Raw genomic sequence first — 19640 nt, 5'->3', positions numbered from 1 at the left:
ACGCCCTCTCAGCACGCGATTATCATTCTGCCATGCGCCATCTGTTGGAAAAACGTCGATTTGAGGGACGCAACAAGTGACAGAGCCATCTATTGGCAGGAATAACTTGTATTTAAAATGGGTGTTTTGGGTTTTTTGGAATATAACCGTCGAATTTTTCGTAATTGTAATATACATTATTTCGTAACTTTAATACTGAAATACATTACGGGAATTTAGGAATCTTCGAGGGCTTGGATTCGAGTGACTATGGCAAGTTTACCAGCTAATATGCCGTGTCGCTCGATCCGGTTCCATACGGTGGCCATGATTAGGCAAAAAACAGCGACTAGAGTGAGCAGCAAGTGGGTGACCGTCAAGGTGTAGTGGACAATGCGTGAGCCGTCATACGTGAACGGCAATGCGGCCAAAAGGACGACGAATATACCGAAAGCCAGCCAATAGTTGCGTCTGTCGTTGGCAATATTCCTCAGCGCAGCGTCACACACCTGTAAGGCTTCCTTTAACGACGAGATGGACGTGTCTTTGCTCCATTTCTGGTTGGCGGAAACGGACTGGGTTTCTAGGATTCGAAATTTAGCACAAACTGCTTCGTGATCGGAATAACTGAAAGGATAGTTTGGAATGCGGGGTGGCAGTGGAATGTTGACGTCGATTGTCTCGATCTGAAGGCCTTTCCTCGAGCTGCACATGACGAAATCGATGCGTTTGCCATTTGGACAGGCCCGTAAGCTTTCCGATGCTGTGTATGAATTGGCTGGTGTTTCGCTGGTCATACCTTCGATTTCCGGCTGTAAATACACAACAAGAATTTAAGTAAGATCTTTAGGGTGGATTCTACAAACAAATATCGAAAAATGAAATACTTTTCCGGTCGAGAGGTACAAGTCTTTCAACGAAGTATGATCGCATATGAGCCTGTATGCCAAATTTTCCGGTTCGGTATTTAAATCGCCACCGAGGATGCAGAAGTCAGCTTTGTTCCGGGTATAACGGATGAACTGTGAGGTCTCAAATGCTTGCACTACGCGATGGGCACAGTATTCGTCATTTGCCGGATTGTATTCTGCATGGAGCTGATAAATATTTAAGGGAAATTGAGTCAATATTAGCACACTTCTAAAAATAGTAAATTAAATGATAATGCTTACGTGGGTGACATAAAGATTGATTTTCATGCCATGGTAAACAACAGTGCATAGACCAACACCTTTGCCACCAAACCAATCCCCATGTTGAATTTTATGAATGTATCCATTCAAGGACCAAGCGTGAAAAAGCACATCAATTATTTTCGCCTTGGACAAAATGCATATTCCTCCACCAATGACACCACTGTGAAAGTAGTGGCTGTACGGGAAAATGTTGCCAACTTGTTTTACTATCGCTTGAAAGTCATCTTCAACCCAAACCTCTTGCAGGAAAACAAAATCATAGTGGCCTAATTGCAGATGACTTCCGATGGCATCTATACGAGTTCTTCGATCTTTCGAAACACCGGCAATGCCCCAGCAATTGAGAGTCAAAGCAGTCACCTCCATTATCTGATAAAGAAGAGATAACAGTTTAGGACAGTCAGTAACAGCCGTAATTTTTGTGCACGTTATACAAGCGTTGAAACCAGAAGACTAACCTGAGTTCACTTGCATCAAATTATTCAATCTATGAGGATCAAGTCAAGGTATTAATAAATACTGATGTTTGTGTTTCTTTGTGCCAAGTTGTGCAACACGTGAAAACACGTCTTCAAATGTCAACAAATAAATCAGCTGTGTAGGTATCGATTCTAAGATAGATCGATTCCTTGGCGGCCCAGTCAAATTAGCTAAAATGAACTAATGAAGTTTATCGAGGGATTTCGCAAGACGTTTTATTGACCTGTAAAGTTTTTAAAATTCCAATGTCGTTAAACTCGCTCTGTGCACTAAAATATAATTTAATATAGCAAATACTAGGAAAAGTGTGAAGTGGAGAAGAAAACGTATCACTTTTATGCCGTAATGTATTCCCCATTAAATGAAAAATGATCCCGTTTGTAACACTGTATTTACCAATACAATAGTCTGTTAACACAAATTACTTTGATCTAGCTCTAGCCAAACAAAAAGCTGAGCTAGGATTTTTGTAATCACCAAAATGCGCAACACACACACACTTAGTCACGATTCGTATTTGTTATTTAAGAACCGTTTTTAATAGTCTAATAAGTCTTTCTAGCATTGCACGGGGCACAAACACTTTTATTGCTGCACTAGCTAGGCGGTTAAAACGACATCTCGAGTGTCGAGTCGAATAGATTCCCCGACTTCTTCCTCATTACTCTTAAGAAAATAACTAGCACTGATTCGTTTCATGATCAAATCAGCTCCCACCCTACACTTACTTTTGCATGACTTCCAAAATCGTGTCCGCTTTTCGGATGATAAGACGACTATTGTCATGTGAATATGTTATTCTTGGGCGAGAATTTTTGATTCATTGACCTAAATAGGCCTACGTCATCATCGGATCACTTGAAAACAACTGTGTTATACTAGTGCTTGCTGTGCAGTATGCAAAAACACTTCAAAAATTTAGAGATTACAAATTAAAAACTTACCTAAAAAAATTAATTGCTAAGGTTATTTTTATTTAATTCTCAGAAATGTTTTTGTTTTTCTCTCTCAACAAGAAACAGCTGGTCATGAATCGATACTTAAGTAATCGATTCTTGCTAAGCAGTAAGGGTACTAGAGGAGGGGAAGCTAAAGAGGTTTTACATGTCGCCAGGAAAACTGTCTAGTGTCTAACTAGAAACTCAACGTTGAGAAGAAAGAAGTTCAAGTTGGGATACGTTTGTCCGCCACAACATTTACCGCTCTTGATTGTACTAGATCTAAATAGTTTTGCAATAGTTATTGGCCTTAATAATCCAAACTAGTTAACCTTTTCAAGGACGAACCCGAAGCTCGTCTGTATGCCCAACCTTCAATTTCAATTGATTAGGACTTCGGTGATCAGTTTTTCTCGCCTCGATAAGCTGGCGAAAAGGAATTAGGGAAGTGTGATGCCTCGCAATAGCAACAACAGTACCAAGAGGAAAATGGATCTGGGCGAGGATGTAAGCTCATTGTTTGGAAAACGGTCAAAAACTAGCAGCAACAGCACTGTAAATCGCTCTAGAACTAAGGGAGCAGAAGAGGCACCCACTATATTCAACCAAAAAAAATGTATTGCCTGGTTTCGCCAGTACAGCACTCCAAGCTCACCAGACACTATTGGTAACTAACTATTTGTCATAAATGTGACCTTAATAAACCCTTTAATTAAATTTATTTGTTTACTTTGCAGGGCCTGAAGGTGTAGAAATGTTTTGCCGGGACCTGAATGTTGAGCCAGAGAACATTGCATTGCTAGTCTTGTCATGGAAAATGGGAGCTAAACAAATGGGATATTTCACATTGCAAGAATGGCTTCTTGGACTCACAGATTTACAGTAAATCTTGAAAATATCATGTCCTTAGCTGTTAAAGTTAATTGGTTTATTGTTGATATAGGTGTGATTCATTAGCAAAGTTGCAAGCAAAACTCAACTACCTTCATTCTCTACTGCTTGACAGTTCCCACTTTAAATCAATCTACCGATATGCCTTTGATTTTTCCAGGGTAACTTTGTTGTTTATTTGATTTCATTCTAGTGTGTTATGCTCATATTATTTTAGGACAAGGATCAAAGAAGTTTAGACATTGAGACTGCCAAAGCAATGTTGGGATTGTTGCTTGGAAGGCAGTGGTCACTTTTGAATTCCTTCTTCCAGTTTTTAGATCAATCTCGATACCGTGTTCTGAACAAAGACCAGTGGTGCAACGTTCTTGAGTTTTCCCGCGCGGTGGATGTAGATCTGAAGAACTACGATGTTGATGGAGCTTGTGAGTTGGAATTCAGTGACAAACTTATTTATGTCATTTAAACTTCATTTATTGATTTCTGTTATTTAGGGCCTGTGATGCTAGACGAATTTGTAGAATGGCTCAAGGTGAACAGGGGAGAATCGAACATTCAATAAAATACTTCTTAGAAAATTTCAATGCTCTGATCGTCCATATCCTTCCTATTCTTGGGAGGGGCTTTAAAGCCTGCTGTCTTTCGAGCTGCCAGCCCAGATTCATCACTCTCCAGTGAGTGGAGCACAACCATTTGCCGAAAATTCAATAAAAAAAAAATCACGTTTTTTCTATTTGTTACTTTGATTTGAAACACAATACAAAATAAGGCTCTACTCTTTTCAATCTAGTATTTTTTAAAGTCCCATTTTATTACGTCAATATTGAAAATAAGCATCGTCATAAACACATAGTTTTACTAGTTCATTTGCACATTCGATCAGATTTCATCTTGCTTCGCCTGTCTAGTAAGACTTCGTGTAAATACCCTTCGGCCTTGGCAGATTTGAGAACTTCGCGGCTTTCGGTATTAACCCGCATTTTCTTGTCTTGAAATTTTTGAAATTGCTTCCTGTTAAATGTTCAATCGTTAAACTTGTGTTGGAATAACGGATATTAAAGAAGGATAAAACTTACACGTAGTTTATCTCAATTTGCTCTACACTTCCTTTTTCTTCAATAGGTCCTTTATTCTTTTTCTTGCTTTCAATGTCTGCTTCCAAATCCTTATTGCAGCGTAACTGTGCAACAAAGTCTCAAATGTTAACACTGATCATAAACTTTTACGATTGTTTAGTGTTCTTACTTTTAAGATTTCATCTGGTCCAGCGGTGATACTCTGTGCGTAGAAACTGTCGTCATCCGGCGAAACCGACACGAATTTACTGTTGGCGGCTTGTAATGCAAGCTTACCGTCCTAATTGTCCCGAAATATTTTTTAAAATCTTATTTTTCTCAGATTTGTATTAATTTGTTGAGCTTACCTGAAAAACGGGCTCCCACTGCTCCAACGCACTTACAGCATCAGATCGTCCAACAACTATACCATTTTTGTCAATGCCAAGGTATTTTCCATATCCAGATTTAAGTGTTATCTTTGTTTCACCCACAGGGAATGCTGTGAAAATCTCCTCAGGTGAAGGAGAATCTCCTATAAAGAAACCATACAACATTATTGGTACATGTAAAATACTAAAAAATACTATATAGTAATTAGTTAAAGTAGGCTACCTTCATCATGTGGTGGACCCAGTACAAATAAACCATTGTCCAATGCTTTGATGTAGCATCTTTCACCAAACTCAATTGCTAATGCCCCTGAAATCTGAGAAAAATTTTGTACATTCCAAAAGCCACCTAAAAAAAGAATGCTGTAGAGGATATTTTTTAAAATGTATTTTTAATTTATAAAATATACCATGCTTTATCATATCATCTTTGTCTGAAGCTGCGATAGCTTCCTCATGGGTGCGCTTTTTGGATTTATGCTTCTTGGCTGGCCTTGAAAACAAATCATTGTAAAATAAACTCAAATTGTCCAAAATGTACTTGAAATAGATGCACATGATGATGAACAAAATAGAAAGTAAAATAAATTAGAAAAGCCAACTTACTTAATATCTTTATGCCCTTTCAGTTTAAGTTTTCCAGATCGAACCGCAGCATACTCTGCCATTATCTTCAACCGAAAATTTCGGCACTAACTTTAATCAACGCGTAATAAAATAGAAGACAAGTGTCAAATGAAAATTCACGAATTGTTTTTTACGTCTATTTTTCGTTTGAGGACGACGTAAAATCATACGAAGGCCAAACTAGTTGTGCCGTTGGGTGTTGTGATGATCAGGTGCGACGTTGCCACTAAAATTTGCGCCATTCGAATTTTCAATGAAAATGAAATATTTTCTGATTTTATTTTTTATCAGCGATTTTATTAAAAATTATCCTTTAGAATTTTTGGTAAAAATTTTGAACATCAAGTTTATTCGATCTATTTTATTAAGCAGACAGGCGATCAACCACAGCAGTAATATTTGGTCGTTTGCTGGGTTCTAGTTGGATCATTTCTTTGATGATTTCTCTTGCAAAATGATCTTCGTTTAATCCTTTATTAATAACGAATTAATTAATAATGAAACATCTGCGCCCAACATTGGAAAAATTTATAAACATCTCACCGTTTAGATTATGATTTCCCTCACGGATATTTAAAGTGATTGTGAGCTCGTCTCCTGTTGAAAACGGATGTCGTCCCATTGTCAGAAAACGATAGAAAACACAGCCAAGTGAAAATACATCACAGGCGATGGTTCCTCTTTGACCTCTTAGTTGATTATCAATGAGCAGCTCCGGAGCAATAAAGTGAGTAGTTCCTGTTCCACTTTTACTTATGGAAAAACTTCCTCGTTCTGTTGCCGGTTTACAGAATCCAAAATCTGAAATTTTCAACACAGTAGGGAAACCTTCACGACTTTGAATCAAGACATTTTGAGCCGATATATCTCGATGAACGAGTCCTGCTACTGTATGGATGTGTTGCAAACCGCAAGCCATTTGATGCAAAGCGTCTAGTTCTGAAGGCATCGTCGATACGGTATATTTCCTAATGATGTAGTCATGAAGAGTGGTCTGACAGAGCTCCAGTACTATGTACCTATTTTTTTTTATAATTTGATGCTTTAATATGCTAAAGTATCAGCTTGTATGAAATTCTTACTTGAAATCGCCATCTTGGTCAACAGCAAAAACCTTCAGAACGTTGGAATGATCACAGCGCATCATTCTTTCCTCTTCTGTAGAATTTCTAACATGGTCTTCGGTTCTCAAAAGTTCTATCCGTTTAATAGCTACCTTTGCATTGTTATGCTCTCCTTCGTATACGATTCCAAAACCTCCTCTTCCCAAAATTTGAGAAGCAGCAGCCTTTTTAAGATGAGGATACTGCATTTCTTGCCTATCCAGTTACAGAAGTTATTAATTATGAAATATCGATCGGATATGCTATTTTTTGTTTATTATTAATTAATTGAAATGCTATTAATTATTAACAAACTCTTGTTCTAAAAACCTTACGCTATTTTCCTGACGAGTATTAAAAAAAAAATAGATAACATATATAATGAAAAAGTTACGTTTCTCACCTTATATGTATGAGTATGACCAGCGGTTATGATATGGCACTGATAAGACGCTGATATGATTTTCACTCCTATTGTGCAGGGGGGGGGGGATAACAGATTCCTAGAAAACGGAAGAAAAAAAAACCTCTTTACTACATCCAACGTTTGCATTTACATAAACTTAGTCAACTCTACCTATCTGCCATGAATACATACCAAAAATTTGTCTCATGAGATTAAGAATTTGTGTTTGCCTCTCCTTTATGATTTAGCAGATCTCTCCGGCTACTTAGTTAGAAAAAACTTGAATAGCAAATACGCAACATCTAATATTCTTGAGCAATCATACCAAACTGTTGTCCCCGCTGTGCTTGAACACTGCGTTATCTGATGAGTAAAAGGCGTGTCCAATTTGGATTGGATAACTTGTATGGCAGTTTTATTTTGGCGTGATCACTATAGCTGCGTGTTCGAAGTCCAATAATGCGGCTCACCCGGCGGCTCATGTCGCACGACTTTCATTCCTGCGCCTACCTAATTGAATATTTGTATTATTACTTCAAAAGAAATGGTCACGATAACGAGAAATGATGTGATATCGTTTATCAAACATATAATCTAGATTAAAACCCGCTACGTAAAACAGCGCAGAAGGAAATAAATAAACTCATTATATGTTCATTTGTTAATAGGTCTTACAATACAGTAATTTTTATTGATATTCATTCATTATTCAGTAAAATATTGATTCAAATTGTTCATCCGTTATTCTCAGCATTTCAGATTTTCAGTCTTCCAGTTTATATCGGCCCATTGATTACGCAACCGCGCATTTGTATTTATTTTCGGAGCAGACAGTCGATCTAATTTTCACTGTTGTCTTCTGCCATTTGAAACTGGTCTGGTCTTACGTCAGGTTTTACGTCCAAGATAACAACTTCAAAAATTCTTTGCTAGCTCCATTTATAAACAGCATATGCAATGAACATTCTTCCGCGAATTTCTCAGCTTTCTCCCCGTGTTATTCATATTTTAGGTAATTTTTATTTAAAGATTTATGTGTATGCCTCATCTGAGACTTGTTTGATCAAACATTAAAAACATCATTCTGTTCCGTCACCTTTGCCGTTCATTTATTTTTCACATAGTTGTATAATAGAGTTTAAAAATTATTAAATAGGTTGCAATCCAGGCCCTTTTACTCTCCAAGGAACTAACACATATTTGATTGGAACTGGAAAACGGTCAGTGCCAGTATGTCAACATCTGTTTCTTTGTAAAATTTAGCGCCATTTTCACATATACAGGAGAATACTACTTGACACAGGAGATGGACAGGTACCAGAATACTTTGATTTGCTTCAGTCAGTACTAAAGGAGCAGCAAGCAACCTTGGATCACATTTTAGTTTCCCACTGGCATCCTGATCATGTTGGGGGTGTGGAAAAAATCCAACAATCAATCAACAAAGGTTGTTTACAAATTGTATTTCCCAATATCCAATTCTAACATCAAAAAATTTTTTTTATCAGACTGCAAAGTCTCAAAGTTTCACATTGAGGACAGACCAACAGAATTTGAAAAATTAACAGATGGACAGGAAGTTTCAGTTGAAGGAGCCAATTTAAAGTAAGTCTTATCACTATTACATGGGATGCTTAGTGAAATAATACAATGTTGTTCATTCCCTAGAGTGTACCACACACCTGGTCACAGCACTGACCACATTATCCTACATTTGAAGGAAGAGAATTCCTTATTCAGTGGGGACTGTATTTTGGGTGAAGGGACTGCCGTCTTTGAGGACTTGTACGATTACATGAACTCACTGAAAACCATACTTGGCCTTAATCCAAGTAAAATTTATCCTGGACACGGACCGTCGATTGAGGTGAGCCTACATCTATAATAACTTTCTGTTCGTTTGTCACTCTATTCGTGTTGTATTTAGGATCCCATTCAACGAATAGAGTACTATATCCATCATCGAAACGAAAGGGAGAGGCAGATTTTAGAATACCTTTCGTCTAACCATGGGAATAAAATGTCTGCCATGGACATTGTCAAGGGTATTTATGAAAATTTAGATTCAAGTCTTTATCTTGCTGCTGAGAGGAACGTTGAGCTACATCTTAAGAAATTGGAAAAAGAAGGTAAAGTTAAGAAACTTGCGATACTGTGGAGTACAATTTGATCTATTGTTCAAAGAAATATATAGCCCTATTATTGACTCAACTTTCTACAGTGCATGTACTCAAAGTGATTAATGAGAGACAAAATAGACTGAAGCACCTTGTCTTCAGGGTTAAATTAACCATTTATTTGTCTTTCCCTGTTTAATTTGAAAGTCGCACCTCGGAACACCTTCTAGAATGTATAAAACAGTTGGCGGGAAACTGAGCGACGTTTAAGGGAAAATAGTGTAGGAGGACCATGATTGAGGAAGAAAGGTGACCACGAAGATTAGCTGCTAATGCGGTCTTCGCTGGGGCGGAGGAGGAGGAGGCATACCCCTCAGATTTAGAATAAAGTCCTCTAATATCTCCTTGGTAACCGGTTCACTGATACTTCGACAGACAGCTGAAAATATTTTTTTTTCCAATTTACGTGTTCAAGAAGAATTTCCGATATAAAAACGATGGCACTTGATTTTACCTGTAGCAGTATTAAAACTGTTGGGGAAGCTTTTGTCCGTTCGTTGTCTCATAAAGACCCATTTTCCATTGCCGTTGTTCATTTCAAATCGGCATTCAATAATTTTATTGTCAAGGGGAACCATCTCCTTGGTAGCTTTCATTATCGCGAAGGGAGTGTCATTCTTCCCTCCGACAAACAAATGACCAAGACGTTCTCGCAACATCCTAAAAAAAAATTTTTAATTAATTTCAACTACAAGTCTATTTTACAGAGAGATAACGAACTTACCCAGGACGGTTTTCGATAACAATTTTCAGTCGAAAATCAACAGAATTGTGAGAAGGTGGTTTCCACTTCAAGACGGAAGGGCACTGACCTGGTGTATAGGTCTAATCATAAAAACACACAACATGTTGGCAATTAACGTTAAATTTAAAATGATTTTGTTGCCATAGGTAACATCCAGATTTGTTTTTTCTTTACCTCTTCTATAGGTTGGAAAACGAGACCATCAGGTTCATGCCCAAGTTTTCTCATAAACTTCTCTCCTAAAAGAGCGGAGGTAGCTGGCACATCCCAAAAATCTTTACGTCGAATGCCGATCGGCTCACGTTCTCGGATAATCCGTCCCGATTTCATGGCAACCACTCGAGGTTCAATAATTTCCTTCTGGAATTAAAAATATTCAATCAATCAAAAAGAAAAATCCATGGAATAAATTTAAACACTGTTTACCATGATCGTACGATAGCGGATCGAAAAGGGTTCTTGCAAAACTTGATTCCCTTCCAGAGAGACGAGATCGTAAATCAAATAGCGCGGATGGCGCATCCCGTCAGCCTTATCAATGACCATCTCACCGTCTACTAACGTGTCAACCAAATGACGCTTGCCATCATGTGAAGAGAAGAACGAGACACCCTCGATCTGAAACACTGCGTTGTCTCTGTCTATAAAGTAGACTTGTCCTTGTCCCATAATATACATCATATACCTGCATCCGAACGTGAAAAAGTTTAGAGATACCGTAAGACTATAAATATGAGATCAATTACCTGGTGCCGTCAGCTTTCCATGACACCATGTAGGGGTTTTTCAGCAGTTGGATGTTCCTTCTATCCATGGAAACTGGCTGGCAACCAGGGAATCCAGATGATTTGAACCCCGTGAGACTTTTGATCCTTTTTTGCACTTCGGTTGTAATCTCCATATCAGTAACCGGCTTGACGTTGGGGATACCTTCCATGAATATGGCTTTGGCTTGAGCCACTTCTCGTCGTGGTTTTTTCTTCTTGTCACCCGTACTGCCGCCGGCTTGGTCATCATCTTCGTTGTCTTTAATCGTGAACATGACTCTTAGGTTAAGAGCATAGTTTTAATAAAATATACCATCAACAGCTTCTGGTTCTTCTTTGCTGGGGGTATCATCGTCAGCCTCGCAATGCCACATTGGCAAGGCAGGAGCAGGTGGGGCGTCATCTATGTCACCATAAAGAGTAAATAGTTCTCTGATATAGTCTTCCTTGTAGATTCCAGGAGGTCTATTATTGAGAAGAAACAAATTTGTGTTTGTTAAAAGAAAATAAACAAATTGGTAAATAGTAATTGAAACAAGAGCCCATCTTCGTAAACATTTTTTTTTAAAATTCAGGCTGATTTAATTGATCTGTAGACTAAATATTGGTGATAGTTACCTTGCTTTAGAAAATTCATTGACTGCAGCTTCCACTGACCAGTCCATGGCCTGTACCAAGTATGAAACAATGAGAAAGCCAGTCCGGTTGAAGCCATGGGTACAGTGGATGCCGATAATTTGTGTAGGATTCTGCGAGATGAATTGTGTGCATAACCTGATGAACAGGTTCACTGTTTCAGGGCTGGGAGTTTCACCATGTCCTTTGCAGCTGAGTTTAACATATTTACATGAATTTTGTTCTACTACATTCTTGTCGTAGAACCGGCTGGTATTGGTAAGATCAATCCAGAGCCCAAGTTTCAACTTCATATTCTTGGCTGATGAAAATACCATTTCAGGGTGAAAAGTATATTCATCGTCGACTTGATTATCGTATCTTGCATCTAGTGGAGTTTTGAATGCTAAAAATTTCTCTCCCACTGTTGAAAAGGCCTTTCGAGGACAGTGCAGCCACCGTTGAGGAATCGGGCCTGGCCCATTGTCAAGATTCCTTTTGCGGCTCATTTTGTCGATATCAGAAGATTGTTGTAAATATCGACCTGTAGATTTAGGGTGACTTATGTTATTCCATTCGTGACGTATAGGTTTTCACTTCTAAAGCTAAACTTTACGACGTAAAAAATGAGCACCCGCTGGAGATTCAACGACTACTGACAATGAGTGAAATTAAATGTGCACTCATAGATGGCGCATTTTATAGGCGGGCGGATTTTTCGATTTAAAAGAAATGGTATGCGTCTCTTGTGTGGTGCAAAATATGCCGAGAAACCCCCAATACACCTCAATTAAGAGGTCTATAAATTGAAATTTGATGTGCTAGTTGAATGGCTCTATTTTTAAGGGTCAACTAAAAATTCAATTAGAGTTCTTGTCGATGTAGTACTTACAGTGGTCGACATTCATCGACGAGATTCGAAAACTTTCGCCTTGTAAAATGTTCTGCCCGACTGTATCCAACCAATTTTCTTTCCCGTAAAAGTTGAACACTCAATGTTATTTAATTAGGGATGAAATTATGTACTCAGTATTAGTATTCTGTATTCAGTATTCACCCTTAGGTTACACACAATAAATGTGTAATTACCACATTCATTTTACAGTGGTTCCCTTCACCGGGAAGTTAATTGTGCACTAGATGGTGGATGTTATGGAATAATAATGATGATAACACAATGATTACCCTCAGCGGTCGAAATTCATCTAAGAAAGAGATGCATTGAGACATTCGATAACTTTCGCCAAATCCAATCGGTCTTCCATCATTTGAATGACAGGTTTTTTGGCAGCATGACCGTCGTTCAATTCTGGAAGTAAAAAAATTTTATTGAAGTAAAATAAACGGAGAAAAAAGTTACGCTGGTCATAACTTACCATTTTTATTTACTATGTTTTCACTTAAAATATTTTGCTCCATTTTATCCAACCGATTTTCTTCACCAAAAGGATGGATTCCTCTGGTTAAAAAGTAGAAAAACACACATCCAGCCGCAAAAATATCACTGTTTTTGGAGCACCGCCCTCTTAATTCATCATTGTAAAAGAATGGAATGATTTCTTTTGCCAACCAAGCTTTCGTTCCACGGCGCCCGCTCATTGAGGTAGAGCCGCGCTCGTTGGTCAGTTTGCTGTGTCCAAAATCAGCCCATTTCATCTTGACAGAATCCTTGTTGGAAACCAAAATATTTTCTGGCTTGATGTCACGATGGATGATGTCCTTTGAATGAATATACTCGAGAGCTTGGGTAAGTTGTAATAGGACCTTTAACTGATCTGACTCATCAGACAGCACTTGACCTGTGTAAACAGGTTTGCAGTATTCGCGGAGATTTGCATAACAGAGCTCGAAAACAATAAATCTAGATGTATTTAGGAATGTGAGATGATTAAGGTTTTAATTTATTATCTTTAAAAGTTTATTATACCTGAAATCGTCGTTATCCTCGACATGAATAAACTCGACAATATTGTCATGCTTGAGTTGGCGCAAATTGAGCAACTCTCTCGAATTTAATTCGTAGTTGGCGTCAATCAGTTGAATCCGCTTCACAGCCACATCTTGCCCTGAAAAACTGCCATGGAAAACCAATCCATTACCACCTCTACCTATGATATCCTTTCGGCAGAAACTGATTTCATTGTCGTTGAGGAACACCAATTCTTCCCCCATTTCTACTCTCCAGTCCCACGATTGACTGAATGAAATAATAATCGCCCACGAAAGATACGAAAATCTTTGTTCGTTATCTTGGTTTTTCCGTTACTAACACCACTGATATAAACGGTACGGCAATATAGGCCTATATAAACGGCCTCAGTTTTTCATAACCGGTGTGGCAGCATGGCACAGGTATCGTGCTTAATTGCTTTGAGAGCAACAGGTTTGAAAACGTTTCGGTCGACTTTTGTTGTCAGCGTCTTTTAAGTTGTGAAAACTGTTCCCAGGAGGCACAAAGTGAACAATATTGAAAAATGAATAAAAAATGTAAATTAAAAATTAAGTAGTTTGGTGGTGTTCTTTCATCAGCAGTTTTTATTCACTTAACGTTTCAACAAACACATGCTCAAAACCAACATAGCAGACGATGTTTGCGTTGGAGTTACACGTCAACTTAAAAATCGATTATCACTATCAATTCTCAAAATCGATTACTAATCAATTCTTTGTACGCAATTTGCCAATTTAAAGCCAAATTTGCTTTCAAGAAAGATTTAAGATAAATGTAAGCACCAGTAGAGCTGGTTTTCACAATGACAAGTACAATTCTATCCCTTAACTTAAGTTCCTCTGTGAAAATTAAATCTAGAATCTCACTACTCACTAGAGGAAGTATTCTGGATTCACACTTGTTAAAAAACAACAATAATTTTGTTATTCACGAAAGGACTACTATACACGTTGTACAGTGGTCGCCTTCACCAAAGATAATTCTTTCCTTCCGTAACGATTTATCTTCAATGTTGCTCTCTTGATGGCGTATTCTCTGCCGACCTGTAAATATTATATAAGAGTTAGTACAAAGGCAATTAAAAACTGAATGATGAACAACTCATATAAAAGTGACTCGTACAACTTACTTGAAAGAGTTCATGGAACCTTTGGAAATTATCTGCAAAAGCCTTGGCTTCAATTTCACCAGTGTCATCCCGGAGATGCACAGTGAAAAACTTCATGTTAAATCCAATATTTCTTTGCCAATGATCGACTATTGGCTGTGAAACAACTCTGGCACGAATCGTCCTTAACAGATGGGAACCGAGAAAATATGGAAACATAAATTACAATCAACTTAAATTTAATCTTGCTCTTACCCGGAATTCACTCCCTCTTCCAGTCCCGAAATTGGAGTAATGTCCGCCGCGGTTACGTACCGTGGAGTGGGTGGAACCACGACTGCCGGCGGAATTGGCTTTGGCTTCAATCCATCAATTACTTCCGCCAAGGTGATTCTTTGTGCCGGTTCTTTGGAAATCATTCCGGAAATGACAGTCTTAGCGAAGTGATCATTTGCAAGTCCTGTTTCAATTTACAATTAAAATATGATTACATCAACAATCAGGACATTAAAAAAATTAAGTTTTATACTTTCAGCGCTGATGGGGTTACCCTCCATGACGTTCTTCTTGACGACCGATTTTTTCCCAAACGGATGAGCACGCGTTAGATAATAAAAATAAACGCATCCAGCTGAAAAAATGTCACTTTCTTTCGAATCCGCGCAAGTTCCGTCTCCATTGGAGAGAACTTCCGGTGACATCCAGCATTGAGGTTCACTGCTAGAACTCTCAGAAGACAAATCGGAAATTTTTGTAACTTTCGTGAGACCAAAATCGGCCCATTTCATAACGACAGGGGTCGTCAACGATATTAAAATGTTCTCCGGCTTGACTTTACGATAGATGAACCCCTTGGAATGGATGTAATCCAGTCCACTGGACAATTGGCAGAGAACCTCAACATCTGTCGGCATATGGCCAGTGTACTCTTGATCGAAAAATCCTTGAAGAGAAGCAGCGCACAGTTCCAACATGAAAAACCTAAGCGAAACAGTTAATACTAATTCCACAAATTCCATACACTTCAAATACAATACTTGAACAAGTTGTTTTCTTCCACGTGAAGCAGTTTGACGACATTTTTGTGGTCAAGTTGGCTGATCAAAACGTTCTCCTTCGTCTCATCTACTTCATCGATTCCCACTCGTTTGATGGCAACTTGTTGGTTGTTGTAAGTTCCTCGAAAGACCCACGAAGTGCCGGTGGCATTTCTACCGAGCACACTTTTTGGTGAAACATCAACGAACCAATCCACTTCCGGCTGTGCCGTCACTACCACCTCCTCGGCTGGTTCCGGTTTAATTTCAACCTATCAGAGATTACCGTTAGAATGAATCTTATCTCTGTACGAAATATTATCACTCGACTAAATGTTAGTTCTGCATTTGTTAAGCAAACAAATTAACGACAAAATTGTATCCCCTTAACATTTTAACCAATTAATATGAAAGACAAATCTCACCTTAACGTCCATACTCAGCAGTTAGGGCAACTTGATTTTCAACAGCAATCGGCTGAGAATCAAAAAGCTGTACGTCTAACCTGAACGAAGGATGGACTGTGTCTGAACAAGTGAGCATCCAGAGAATATTACTAAGAAGAAATAGTCGGACATTTTTCAAACGTTTGACCAAGCATTTCTCCCAAGGGTATTAGTCATCTTAGAAACGTTTCAATTTTCAGAATTGTTTATTATGCATCATTTTACATAGAATTGTGTATATACGTTTTTAAAAAAAGATTAAGGTAAATTTAGCGATGGCGAAACCATTCGTAGGAATTCGTTCAGCCAATCTTGGCACTTTTTCAAGGTGGCTAGTATGGGTGTTGTGGTCCCGTTGTACGGATGCTTCTGTGCCAAGGAAAGCAGCTTCTGCGGAGAGGTGCGAACTGTGCCGATGGCCAGTTTCTCCTTCGGATCGGCCGGAACGCTTCCGGTCGTCCGGATTGCCTCCATCCGCCCGGAGTCGTTCTCGACAGCTTCAAAGGTGTAGACACGGCCGTCGCGTGAGAAACGAGCGACGAGAAACCATTTCTGGAAATAAATGTTGTCTTCGTTCCTTGTGATGGACAACAGGAAGTTGCCGATGGAAGAGAATTCCGCCGGTTTGGTGTACAAGAAAATTTCGCAATCGCCGATCACGTCATCCAGCTCTTCACAATCTTCCACACGGTTCGTTGTCTTCTTAGTAATTATTGTCATATTTTCAAATTGAATTGTTACCACCTTCCGGAATCCTTCAAAGTGCATTCATTATTGAAATGATTATAGATTTATTCTAATTGAATATTTACTTGCCTTTCGCTATAGGAATATGTTTCACCGCCAACTATCGCCCAGGTATATCTAAACTGTCAATAAGTCAACTGGCCAGTATCCGCATAGTTTGACTTGGAAGTTGGAACTTTCGGTTGTTGCTTAACGCAAGTCTCTTTTTATCTTTCACCTGCGTATCGTCTACGCTAAATTTAACAAACTAAACATCACCTTAGATAACGAAGTATCTTATCAAGTTGTGTGACGCGCGTTTGACTCGGCGTCAATATTCAACCCTTGATGAATTATTGATGTGTTTATTATTTAATGTGGTAAATTTCTCGTCACATCCAGGTCGTTAAAACAATCAACCTTCGGGTTTATCGGATGTACGTCAATACGAATGTCATCAAAATTCTATCCAGGATACGTATAAGGACCCTATTCACCTAAATTCACTATGATGTGAATGTGAACATCCTGTTAACTCCATTCTCATTGGTTTCGTAATTTTATGTATAAAGTTTAGATTTATTAGTTTAGAGTTAATAAGTCATATAAAAAAAGCTGGCTGGTATATGTGGATTATTGCGGATGTGGCGGTAATGATTAGATTAACGTACGACATTATCATCTTGGGGAAAACAAAACCACAAAGGGTTATAGAATGTGAAATTCGGTGGGAGTATATGTGAATGCGCGATACGTTTTCTCAATTTGATTTGAGTTGAAGTAGCATTATTTTATTAGACGTTTGAGAGAGACAAATACCAGTCATGTCTTTATAGATTTGGATATAATTCACAGTGCAAAATTAAAATAACATGGGGAATTCTAATAGCACAGGCAACAACTGCTGGGAGCCGAATAGTCCACCCCATTCTCACGTCACACCATCTGACAAAATTGTTCCAGCTGCACAAAATGGCAAGAAATGTTTCAAATTAAATTTTAGATTTAACGTGAAATAACATTGATGACTTATTGTTTTGTTCCAATAATAGATTACAATATTAATGTTCAGCCCGTTGAAAAGAAACCGGCTGCGCTGATTTGCATAGCTCTCTACGACTATGAAACCCGAACCGATGGCGATTTGGCCTTTCAAACCGACGATCTTTTGGAAATCCTTGAAAAAAGCGACACAGATTGGTGGAGGGCCCGGAATAAAATCTCCGGAATGGAAGGCTACATTCCGTCCAACTACGTAGCCCCATTGAAATCTGTCGAAGCCGAACCGTAATATAAAAACATCAAATCTTATACAGCACAAAGAAAAAATCTACTAAATGCTCATTATTTTCCAACAGATGGTATTTTGGAAAAATTCAAAGAATTGATGCCGAAAAATTGTTGCTTCAAACGGTGAACAAAGATGGTTCCTTTCTCATTCGTGAATCTGAAAGCGCTTTAAATGATTATTCTCTTTCAAGTAATTTAGAATTATATATTTTGTTAAATGAGCATTATAACCGAAACAATTTGCATAATTGCAGTCCGATTCAATCAAGAAGTGAGGCACTACCGCGTCAAGCAAACTCTCGTTAACGACGAGACAGTCTATTACGTCACCCGAAGACGGACGTTTTTGACGCTACAGTTGTTGATTGAACACTATTCCGGCAACGCAGAAGGACTCGTTATTCCTCTCAGCAAGCCTTGTTGTAAGAAGGTATGATATAATAAAGAATAATTCATTTAAAATTATTAGTTCACTTTTATTATTATTAAATCTAATTAAAAGGCGATTGGAGCACCTCTGACGTCTACCTTGTCTTACGACACGTACGACAACTGGGAAATTTCACGATCGTCGCTCAAATTCGAACGTCTTTTAGGGCAGGGTCAGTTCGGTCAAGTTCACCAGGGCCTGTGGAACGGAAGGGTGCCCGTCGCCATCAAAAGCCTTAAAACAGGTACATATACAATTAATTCTTATATCACTTTGAGTTTTTACCTGGACAGAAATGAATAATTAAACATATTTTACAGGAACAATGTCGCCCAAAGATTTCCTGGCCGAAGCCCAGCTGATGAAGCAAATCCAGCACGACAAATTGATCCGTTTGTACGCCGTCTGCACGACCCAAGAGCCTATCTACATCGTCACCGAGCTGATGAAGAACGGGAGCTTGCTGGACTACCTCAGGGGTAACAAGGGCCGTCACGCTAAACTGGAGAAGCTCAACGACTACGCCATCCAAATAGCGACGGGCATGGCTTACCTCGAGTCGCAGAACTACATCCATCGCGACCTGGCGGCCCGGAACGTTTTAGTCGGCCAGAAAGGCGCCATCGTCAAGATCGCCGATTTCGGACTGGCCCGGGTCATCATCGAGGAGGAATACGAGGCCCGGGCCGGTGCCAAATTCCCACTCAAATGGACAGCGCCGGAAGCACTCAACTACGGCAAATTCACCATCAAATCGGACGTTTGGTCATTTGGCATTCTGCTCAGTGAACTGATTACTTACGGCCAAATTCCCTACCCTGGTATATCTGTCTTAGATAACCTTATATAATCAATTAACGTAATTAAATTCATTATTTGATTTTTTCCAGGAATGTCTAATAGCGAAGTCATGCAGCAGATTGAGATGAATTACAGAATGCCCATGCCGGACAAATGTCCGCTGTCTTGGTACTTGATTATGTTGAAAACGTGGGATTACGATCCGATGAAACGGCCGACTTTCGACGCTTTGAAATCCATGTTCGAGGACTTGCTGTTCAACGATGGACACAATTACAAGGAGACGAACGAAATCTTTTGAACGAATTAATATTTTCCCGAATGTCTGACATGTGTTATCGATGATGTTGTAATGGAACACGTTTCTAATAAATTGGAATTTTGTAATTAAGCTGTATAAACTACAATGCGGTTCATGGAAAATTAGCATATTCAAAACCAATTTAGATAATGGACTATCTTATCGAGTTATGACGACGC

At 38.7% G+C, this 19640-nt stretch overlaps 9 protein-coding genes and 1 long non-coding RNA gene across 15 annotated transcripts; 3 read left to right on the top strand and 7 right to left on the bottom strand.

The window, feature by feature from the left end:
• Nucleotides 1-77: 77 nt before the first annotated feature.
• LOC124208066 (putative neutral sphingomyelinase) lies at nucleotides 78-2434 on the bottom strand. Of its 2 annotated transcripts, XM_046605771.1 has the most exons (5): nucleotides 1953-2434; nucleotides 1634-1878; nucleotides 1152-1544; nucleotides 867-1076; nucleotides 78-791 (listed from the first exon to the last, which is right to left on the bottom strand). In XM_046605771.1, the coding sequence occupies exons 3-5, from the start codon at nucleotides 1539-1541 to the stop codon at nucleotides 216-218; spliced, it is 1176 nt and encodes a 391-aa protein (XP_046461727.1). In that variant the 5' UTR covers nucleotides 1542-1544; nucleotides 1634-1878; nucleotides 1953-2434; the 3' UTR covers nucleotides 78-215. The 2 variants fall into 2 exon arrangements, with proteins under 2 accessions (XP_046461727.1, XP_046461728.1); XM_046605772.1 differs by lacking the exon at nucleotides 1953-2434 and having other exon boundaries at nucleotides 1648-1826.
• Nucleotides 2435-2706: 272 nt separating this feature from the next.
• LOC124208070 (DCN1-like protein 5) lies at nucleotides 2707-4259 on the top strand. 2 transcript variants are annotated; one of them, XM_046605778.1, is made up of 6 exons: nucleotides 2707-2866; nucleotides 2935-3260; nucleotides 3331-3475; nucleotides 3537-3645; nucleotides 3702-3909; nucleotides 3979-4259. In XM_046605778.1, the coding sequence occupies exons 2-6, from the start codon at nucleotides 3047-3049 to the stop codon at nucleotides 4044-4046; spliced, it is 744 nt and encodes a 247-aa protein (XP_046461734.1). In that variant the 5' UTR covers nucleotides 2707-2866; nucleotides 2935-3046; the 3' UTR covers nucleotides 4047-4259. The 2 variants fall into 2 exon arrangements, with proteins under 2 accessions (XP_046461734.1, XP_046461735.1); XM_046605779.1 differs by having other exon boundaries at nucleotides 2710-2866; nucleotides 2921-3260.
• A 15-nt stretch (nucleotides 4260-4274) lies between these two features.
• Nucleotides 4275-5763, bottom strand: LOC124208069 (protein FRG1 homolog). Its single transcript, XM_046605776.1, has 7 exons — nucleotides 5538-5763; nucleotides 5342-5424; nucleotides 5155-5280; nucleotides 4908-5074; nucleotides 4730-4840; nucleotides 4561-4664; nucleotides 4275-4495 (listed from the first exon to the last, which is right to left on the bottom strand). The coding sequence occupies exons 1-7, from the start codon at nucleotides 5597-5599 to the stop codon at nucleotides 4348-4350; spliced, it is 801 nt and encodes a 266-aa protein (XP_046461732.1). The 5' UTR covers nucleotides 5600-5763; the 3' UTR covers nucleotides 4275-4347.
• A 114-nt stretch (nucleotides 5764-5877) lies between these two features.
• LOC124208068 (serine/threonine-protein kinase/endoribonuclease IRE1-like) lies at nucleotides 5878-7414 on the bottom strand. 3 transcript variants are annotated; one of them, XM_046605775.1, is made up of 5 exons: nucleotides 7239-7414; nucleotides 7065-7164; nucleotides 6641-6877; nucleotides 6102-6577; nucleotides 5878-6029 (listed from the first exon to the last, which is right to left on the bottom strand). In XM_046605775.1, exons 3-5 carry the CDS (start codon nucleotides 6868-6870, stop codon nucleotides 5923-5925), a joined length of 813 nt encoding a protein of 270 aa, XP_046461731.1. In that variant the 5' UTR covers nucleotides 6871-6877; nucleotides 7065-7164; nucleotides 7239-7414; the 3' UTR covers nucleotides 5878-5922. The 3 variants fall into 3 exon arrangements, with proteins under 3 accessions (XP_046461731.1, XP_046461729.1, XP_046461730.1); XM_046605773.1 differs by having other exon boundaries at nucleotides 7260-7414; XM_046605774.1 differs by having other exon boundaries at nucleotides 7065-7132; nucleotides 7260-7414.
• A 463-nt stretch (nucleotides 7415-7877) lies between these two features.
• LOC124208060 (beta-lactamase-like protein 2 homolog) lies at nucleotides 7878-9357 on the top strand. Its single transcript, XM_046605758.1, has 6 exons — nucleotides 7878-8079; nucleotides 8224-8287; nucleotides 8351-8514; nucleotides 8576-8672; nucleotides 8736-8934; nucleotides 8995-9357. Exons 1-6 carry the CDS (start codon nucleotides 8025-8027, stop codon nucleotides 9235-9237), a joined length of 822 nt encoding a protein of 273 aa, XP_046461714.1. The 5' UTR covers nucleotides 7878-8024; the 3' UTR covers nucleotides 9238-9357.
• Nucleotides 9342-12045, bottom strand: LOC124208058 (mRNA-capping enzyme-like). Of its 2 annotated transcripts, none has more exons than XM_046605756.1 (8): nucleotides 11375-12045; nucleotides 11070-11221; nucleotides 10736-11006; nucleotides 10416-10674; nucleotides 10164-10349; nucleotides 9969-10069; nucleotides 9699-9904; nucleotides 9342-9623 (listed from the first exon to the last, which is right to left on the bottom strand). In XM_046605756.1, exons 1-8 carry the CDS (start codon nucleotides 11878-11880, stop codon nucleotides 9514-9516), a joined length of 1791 nt encoding a protein of 596 aa, XP_046461712.1. In that variant the 5' UTR covers nucleotides 11881-12045; the 3' UTR covers nucleotides 9342-9513. The 2 variants fall into 2 exon arrangements, with proteins under 2 accessions (XP_046461712.1, XP_046461711.1); XM_046605755.1 differs by having other exon boundaries at nucleotides 10736-11015; nucleotides 11375-12044.
• A 339-nt stretch (nucleotides 12046-12384) lies between these two features.
• On the bottom strand, nucleotides 12385-13986 carry LOC124208059 (serine/threonine-protein kinase/endoribonuclease IRE1-like). The gene is made up of 3 exons (XM_046605757.1): nucleotides 13299-13986; nucleotides 12748-13232; nucleotides 12385-12680 (listed from the first exon to the last, which is right to left on the bottom strand). Exons 1-3 carry the CDS (start codon nucleotides 13541-13543, stop codon nucleotides 12577-12579), a joined length of 834 nt encoding a protein of 277 aa, XP_046461713.1. The 5' UTR covers nucleotides 13544-13986; the 3' UTR covers nucleotides 12385-12576.
• A 72-nt stretch (nucleotides 13987-14058) lies between these two features.
• On the bottom strand, nucleotides 14059-15904 carry LOC124207639 (serine/threonine-protein kinase/endoribonuclease IRE1-like). Its single transcript, XM_046605211.1, has 6 exons — nucleotides 15893-15904; nucleotides 15468-15739; nucleotides 14960-15411; nucleotides 14686-14890; nucleotides 14452-14614; nucleotides 14059-14365 (listed from the first exon to the last, which is right to left on the bottom strand). Exons 1-6 carry the CDS (start codon nucleotides 15902-15904, stop codon nucleotides 14264-14266), a joined length of 1206 nt encoding a protein of 401 aa, XP_046461167.1. The 3' UTR covers nucleotides 14059-14263.
• Nucleotides 15905-16100: 196 nt separating this feature from the next.
• LOC124208057 lies at nucleotides 16101-16917 on the bottom strand. Its single transcript, XR_006880272.1, has 2 exons — nucleotides 16726-16917; nucleotides 16101-16668 (listed from the first exon to the last, which is right to left on the bottom strand). It is a non-coding gene; the product is annotated as an uncharacterized LOC124208057 (long non-coding RNA).
• Nucleotides 16918-17389: 472 nt separating this feature from the next.
• Nucleotides 17390-19551, top strand: LOC124208054 (tyrosine-protein kinase Src42A-like). The gene is made up of 7 exons (XM_046605753.1): nucleotides 17390-17614; nucleotides 17692-17926; nucleotides 17998-18119; nucleotides 18184-18359; nucleotides 18432-18603; nucleotides 18680-19180; nucleotides 19250-19551. Exons 1-7 carry the CDS (start codon nucleotides 17512-17514, stop codon nucleotides 19459-19461), a joined length of 1521 nt encoding a protein of 506 aa, XP_046461709.1. The 5' UTR covers nucleotides 17390-17511; the 3' UTR covers nucleotides 19462-19551.
• The last annotated feature ends 89 nt before the right edge of the window (nucleotides 19552-19640 follow it).

This window comes from Daphnia pulex, chromosome 11, assembly GCF_021134715.1.
Source record: "Daphnia pulex isolate KAP4 chromosome 11, ASM2113471v1".
In the NCBI taxonomy this organism is placed as follows: Eukaryota; Metazoa; Arthropoda; class Branchiopoda; order Diplostraca; family Daphniidae; genus Daphnia; species Daphnia pulex.
Note: the sequence above shows the minus strand (reverse complement) of the source record. Positions and strands in the feature narration are given on the sequence as shown.

What these genes read in the sequence shown, in the direction of transcription:
- LOC124208066 (XM_046605771.1), bottom strand. Translation starts at nt 1,541, where the DNA reads ATGGAGGTGACTGCTTTGACTCTCAATTGCTGGGGCATTGCCGGTGTT. An exon ending in TCAATCTTTATGTCACCCAC is followed by an intron (nt 1,077 to 1,151) that starts GTAAGCATTATC and finishes AATATTTATCAG; the next exon opens with CTCCATGCAGAATACAATCC. An exon ending in TGTACCTCTCGACCGGAAAA is followed by an intron (nt 792 to 866) that starts GTATTTCATTTT and finishes GTGTATTTACAG; the next exon opens with CCGGAAATCGAAGGTATGAC.
- LOC124208070 (XM_046605778.1), top strand. Translation starts at nt 3,047, where the DNA reads ATGCCTCGCAATAGCAACAACAGTACCAAGAGGAAAATGGATCTGGGC. An exon ending in AAGCTCACCAGACACTATTG is followed by an intron (nt 3,261 to 3,330) that starts GTAACTAACTAT and finishes TTTACTTTGCAG; the next exon opens with GGCCTGAAGGTGTAGAAATG. An exon ending in ATGCCTTTGATTTTTCCAGG is followed by an intron (nt 3,646 to 3,701) that starts GTAACTTTGTTG and finishes ATATTATTTTAG; the next exon opens with GACAAGGATCAAAGAAGTTT.
- LOC124208069 (XM_046605776.1), bottom strand. Translation starts at nt 5,599, where the DNA reads ATGGCAGAGTATGCTGCGGTTCGATCTGGAAAACTTAAACTGAAAGGG. An exon ending in AGATGATATGATAAAGCATG is followed by an intron (nt 5,281 to 5,341) that starts GTATATTTTATA and finishes TTCTTTTTTTAG; the next exon opens with GTGGCTTTTGGAATGTACAA. An exon ending in GACCAGATGAAATCTTAAAA is followed by an intron (nt 4,665 to 4,729) that starts GTAAGAACACTA and finishes TTTGTTGCACAG; the next exon opens with TTACGCTGCAATAAGGATTT.
- LOC124208068 (XM_046605775.1), bottom strand. Translation starts at nt 6,870, where the DNA reads ATGCAGTATCCTCATCTTAAAAAGGCTGCTGCTTCTCAAATTTTGGGA. An exon ending in GACCAAGATGGCGATTTCAA is followed by an intron (nt 6,578 to 6,640) that starts GTAAGAATTTCA and finishes AAAAAAAAATAG; the next exon opens with GTACATAGTACTGGAGCTCT. An exon ending in GGGAAATCATAATCTAAACG is followed by an intron (nt 6,030 to 6,101) that starts GTGAGATGTTTA and finishes TTATTAATAAAG; the next exon opens with GATTAAACGAAGATCATTTT.
- LOC124208060 (XM_046605758.1), top strand. Translation starts at nt 8,025, where the DNA reads ATGAACATTCTTCCGCGAATTTCTCAGCTTTCTCCCCGTGTTATTCAT. An exon ending in CCAACAATCAATCAACAAAG is followed by an intron (nt 8,515 to 8,575) that starts GTTGTTTACAAA and finishes TTTTTTTATCAG; the next exon opens with ACTGCAAAGTCTCAAAGTTT. An exon ending in GTTGAAGGAGCCAATTTAAA is followed by an intron (nt 8,673 to 8,735) that starts GTAAGTCTTATC and finishes TTCATTCCCTAG; the next exon opens with AGTGTACCACACACCTGGTC.
- LOC124208058 (XM_046605755.1), bottom strand. Translation starts at nt 11,880, where the DNA reads ATGAGCCGCAAAAGGAATCTTGACAATGGGCCAGGCCCGATTCCTCAA. An exon ending in AATGAATTTTCTAAAGCAAG is followed by an intron (nt 11,222 to 11,374) that starts GTAACTATCACC and finishes TCTCAATAATAG; the next exon opens with ACCTCCTGGAATCTACAAGG. An exon ending in TCCGCTATCGTACGATCATG is followed by an intron (nt 10,350 to 10,415) that starts GTAAACAGTGTT and finishes TTTTAATTCCAG; the next exon opens with AAGGAAATTATTGAACCTCG.
- LOC124208059 (XM_046605757.1), bottom strand. Translation starts at nt 13,543, where the DNA reads ATGGGGGAAGAATTGGTGTTCCTCAACGACAATGAAATCAGTTTCTGC. An exon ending in GAGGATAACGACGATTTCAG is followed by an intron (nt 13,233 to 13,298) that starts GTATAATAAACT and finishes AAATACATCTAG; the next exon opens with ATTTATTGTTTTCGAGCTCT. An exon ending in AAACATAGTAAATAAAAATG is followed by an intron (nt 12,681 to 12,747) that starts GTAAGTTATGAC and finishes TTTTACTTCCAG; the next exon opens with AATTGAACGACGGTCATGCT.
- LOC124207639 (XM_046605211.1), bottom strand. An exon ending in GAAGAAAACAACTTGTTCAA is followed by an intron (nt 15,412 to 15,467) that starts GTATTGTATTTG and finishes TGTTTCGCTTAG; the next exon opens with GTTTTTCATGTTGGAACTGT. An exon ending in GAAGAGGGAGTGAATTCCGG is followed by an intron (nt 14,615 to 14,685) that starts GTAAGAGCAAGA and finishes CCATCTGTTAAG; the next exon opens with GACGATTCGTGCCAGAGTTG.
- LOC124208054 (XM_046605753.1), top strand. Translation starts at nt 17,512, where the DNA reads ATGGGGAATTCTAATAGCACAGGCAACAACTGCTGGGAGCCGAATAGT. An exon ending in TGTTCCAGCTGCACAAAATG is followed by an intron (nt 17,615 to 17,691) that starts GCAAGAAATGTT and finishes TTCCAATAATAG; the next exon opens with ATTACAATATTAATGTTCAG. An exon ending in CATCAAAAGCCTTAAAACAG is followed by an intron (nt 18,604 to 18,679) that starts GTACATATACAA and finishes CATATTTTACAG; the next exon opens with GAACAATGTCGCCCAAAGAT.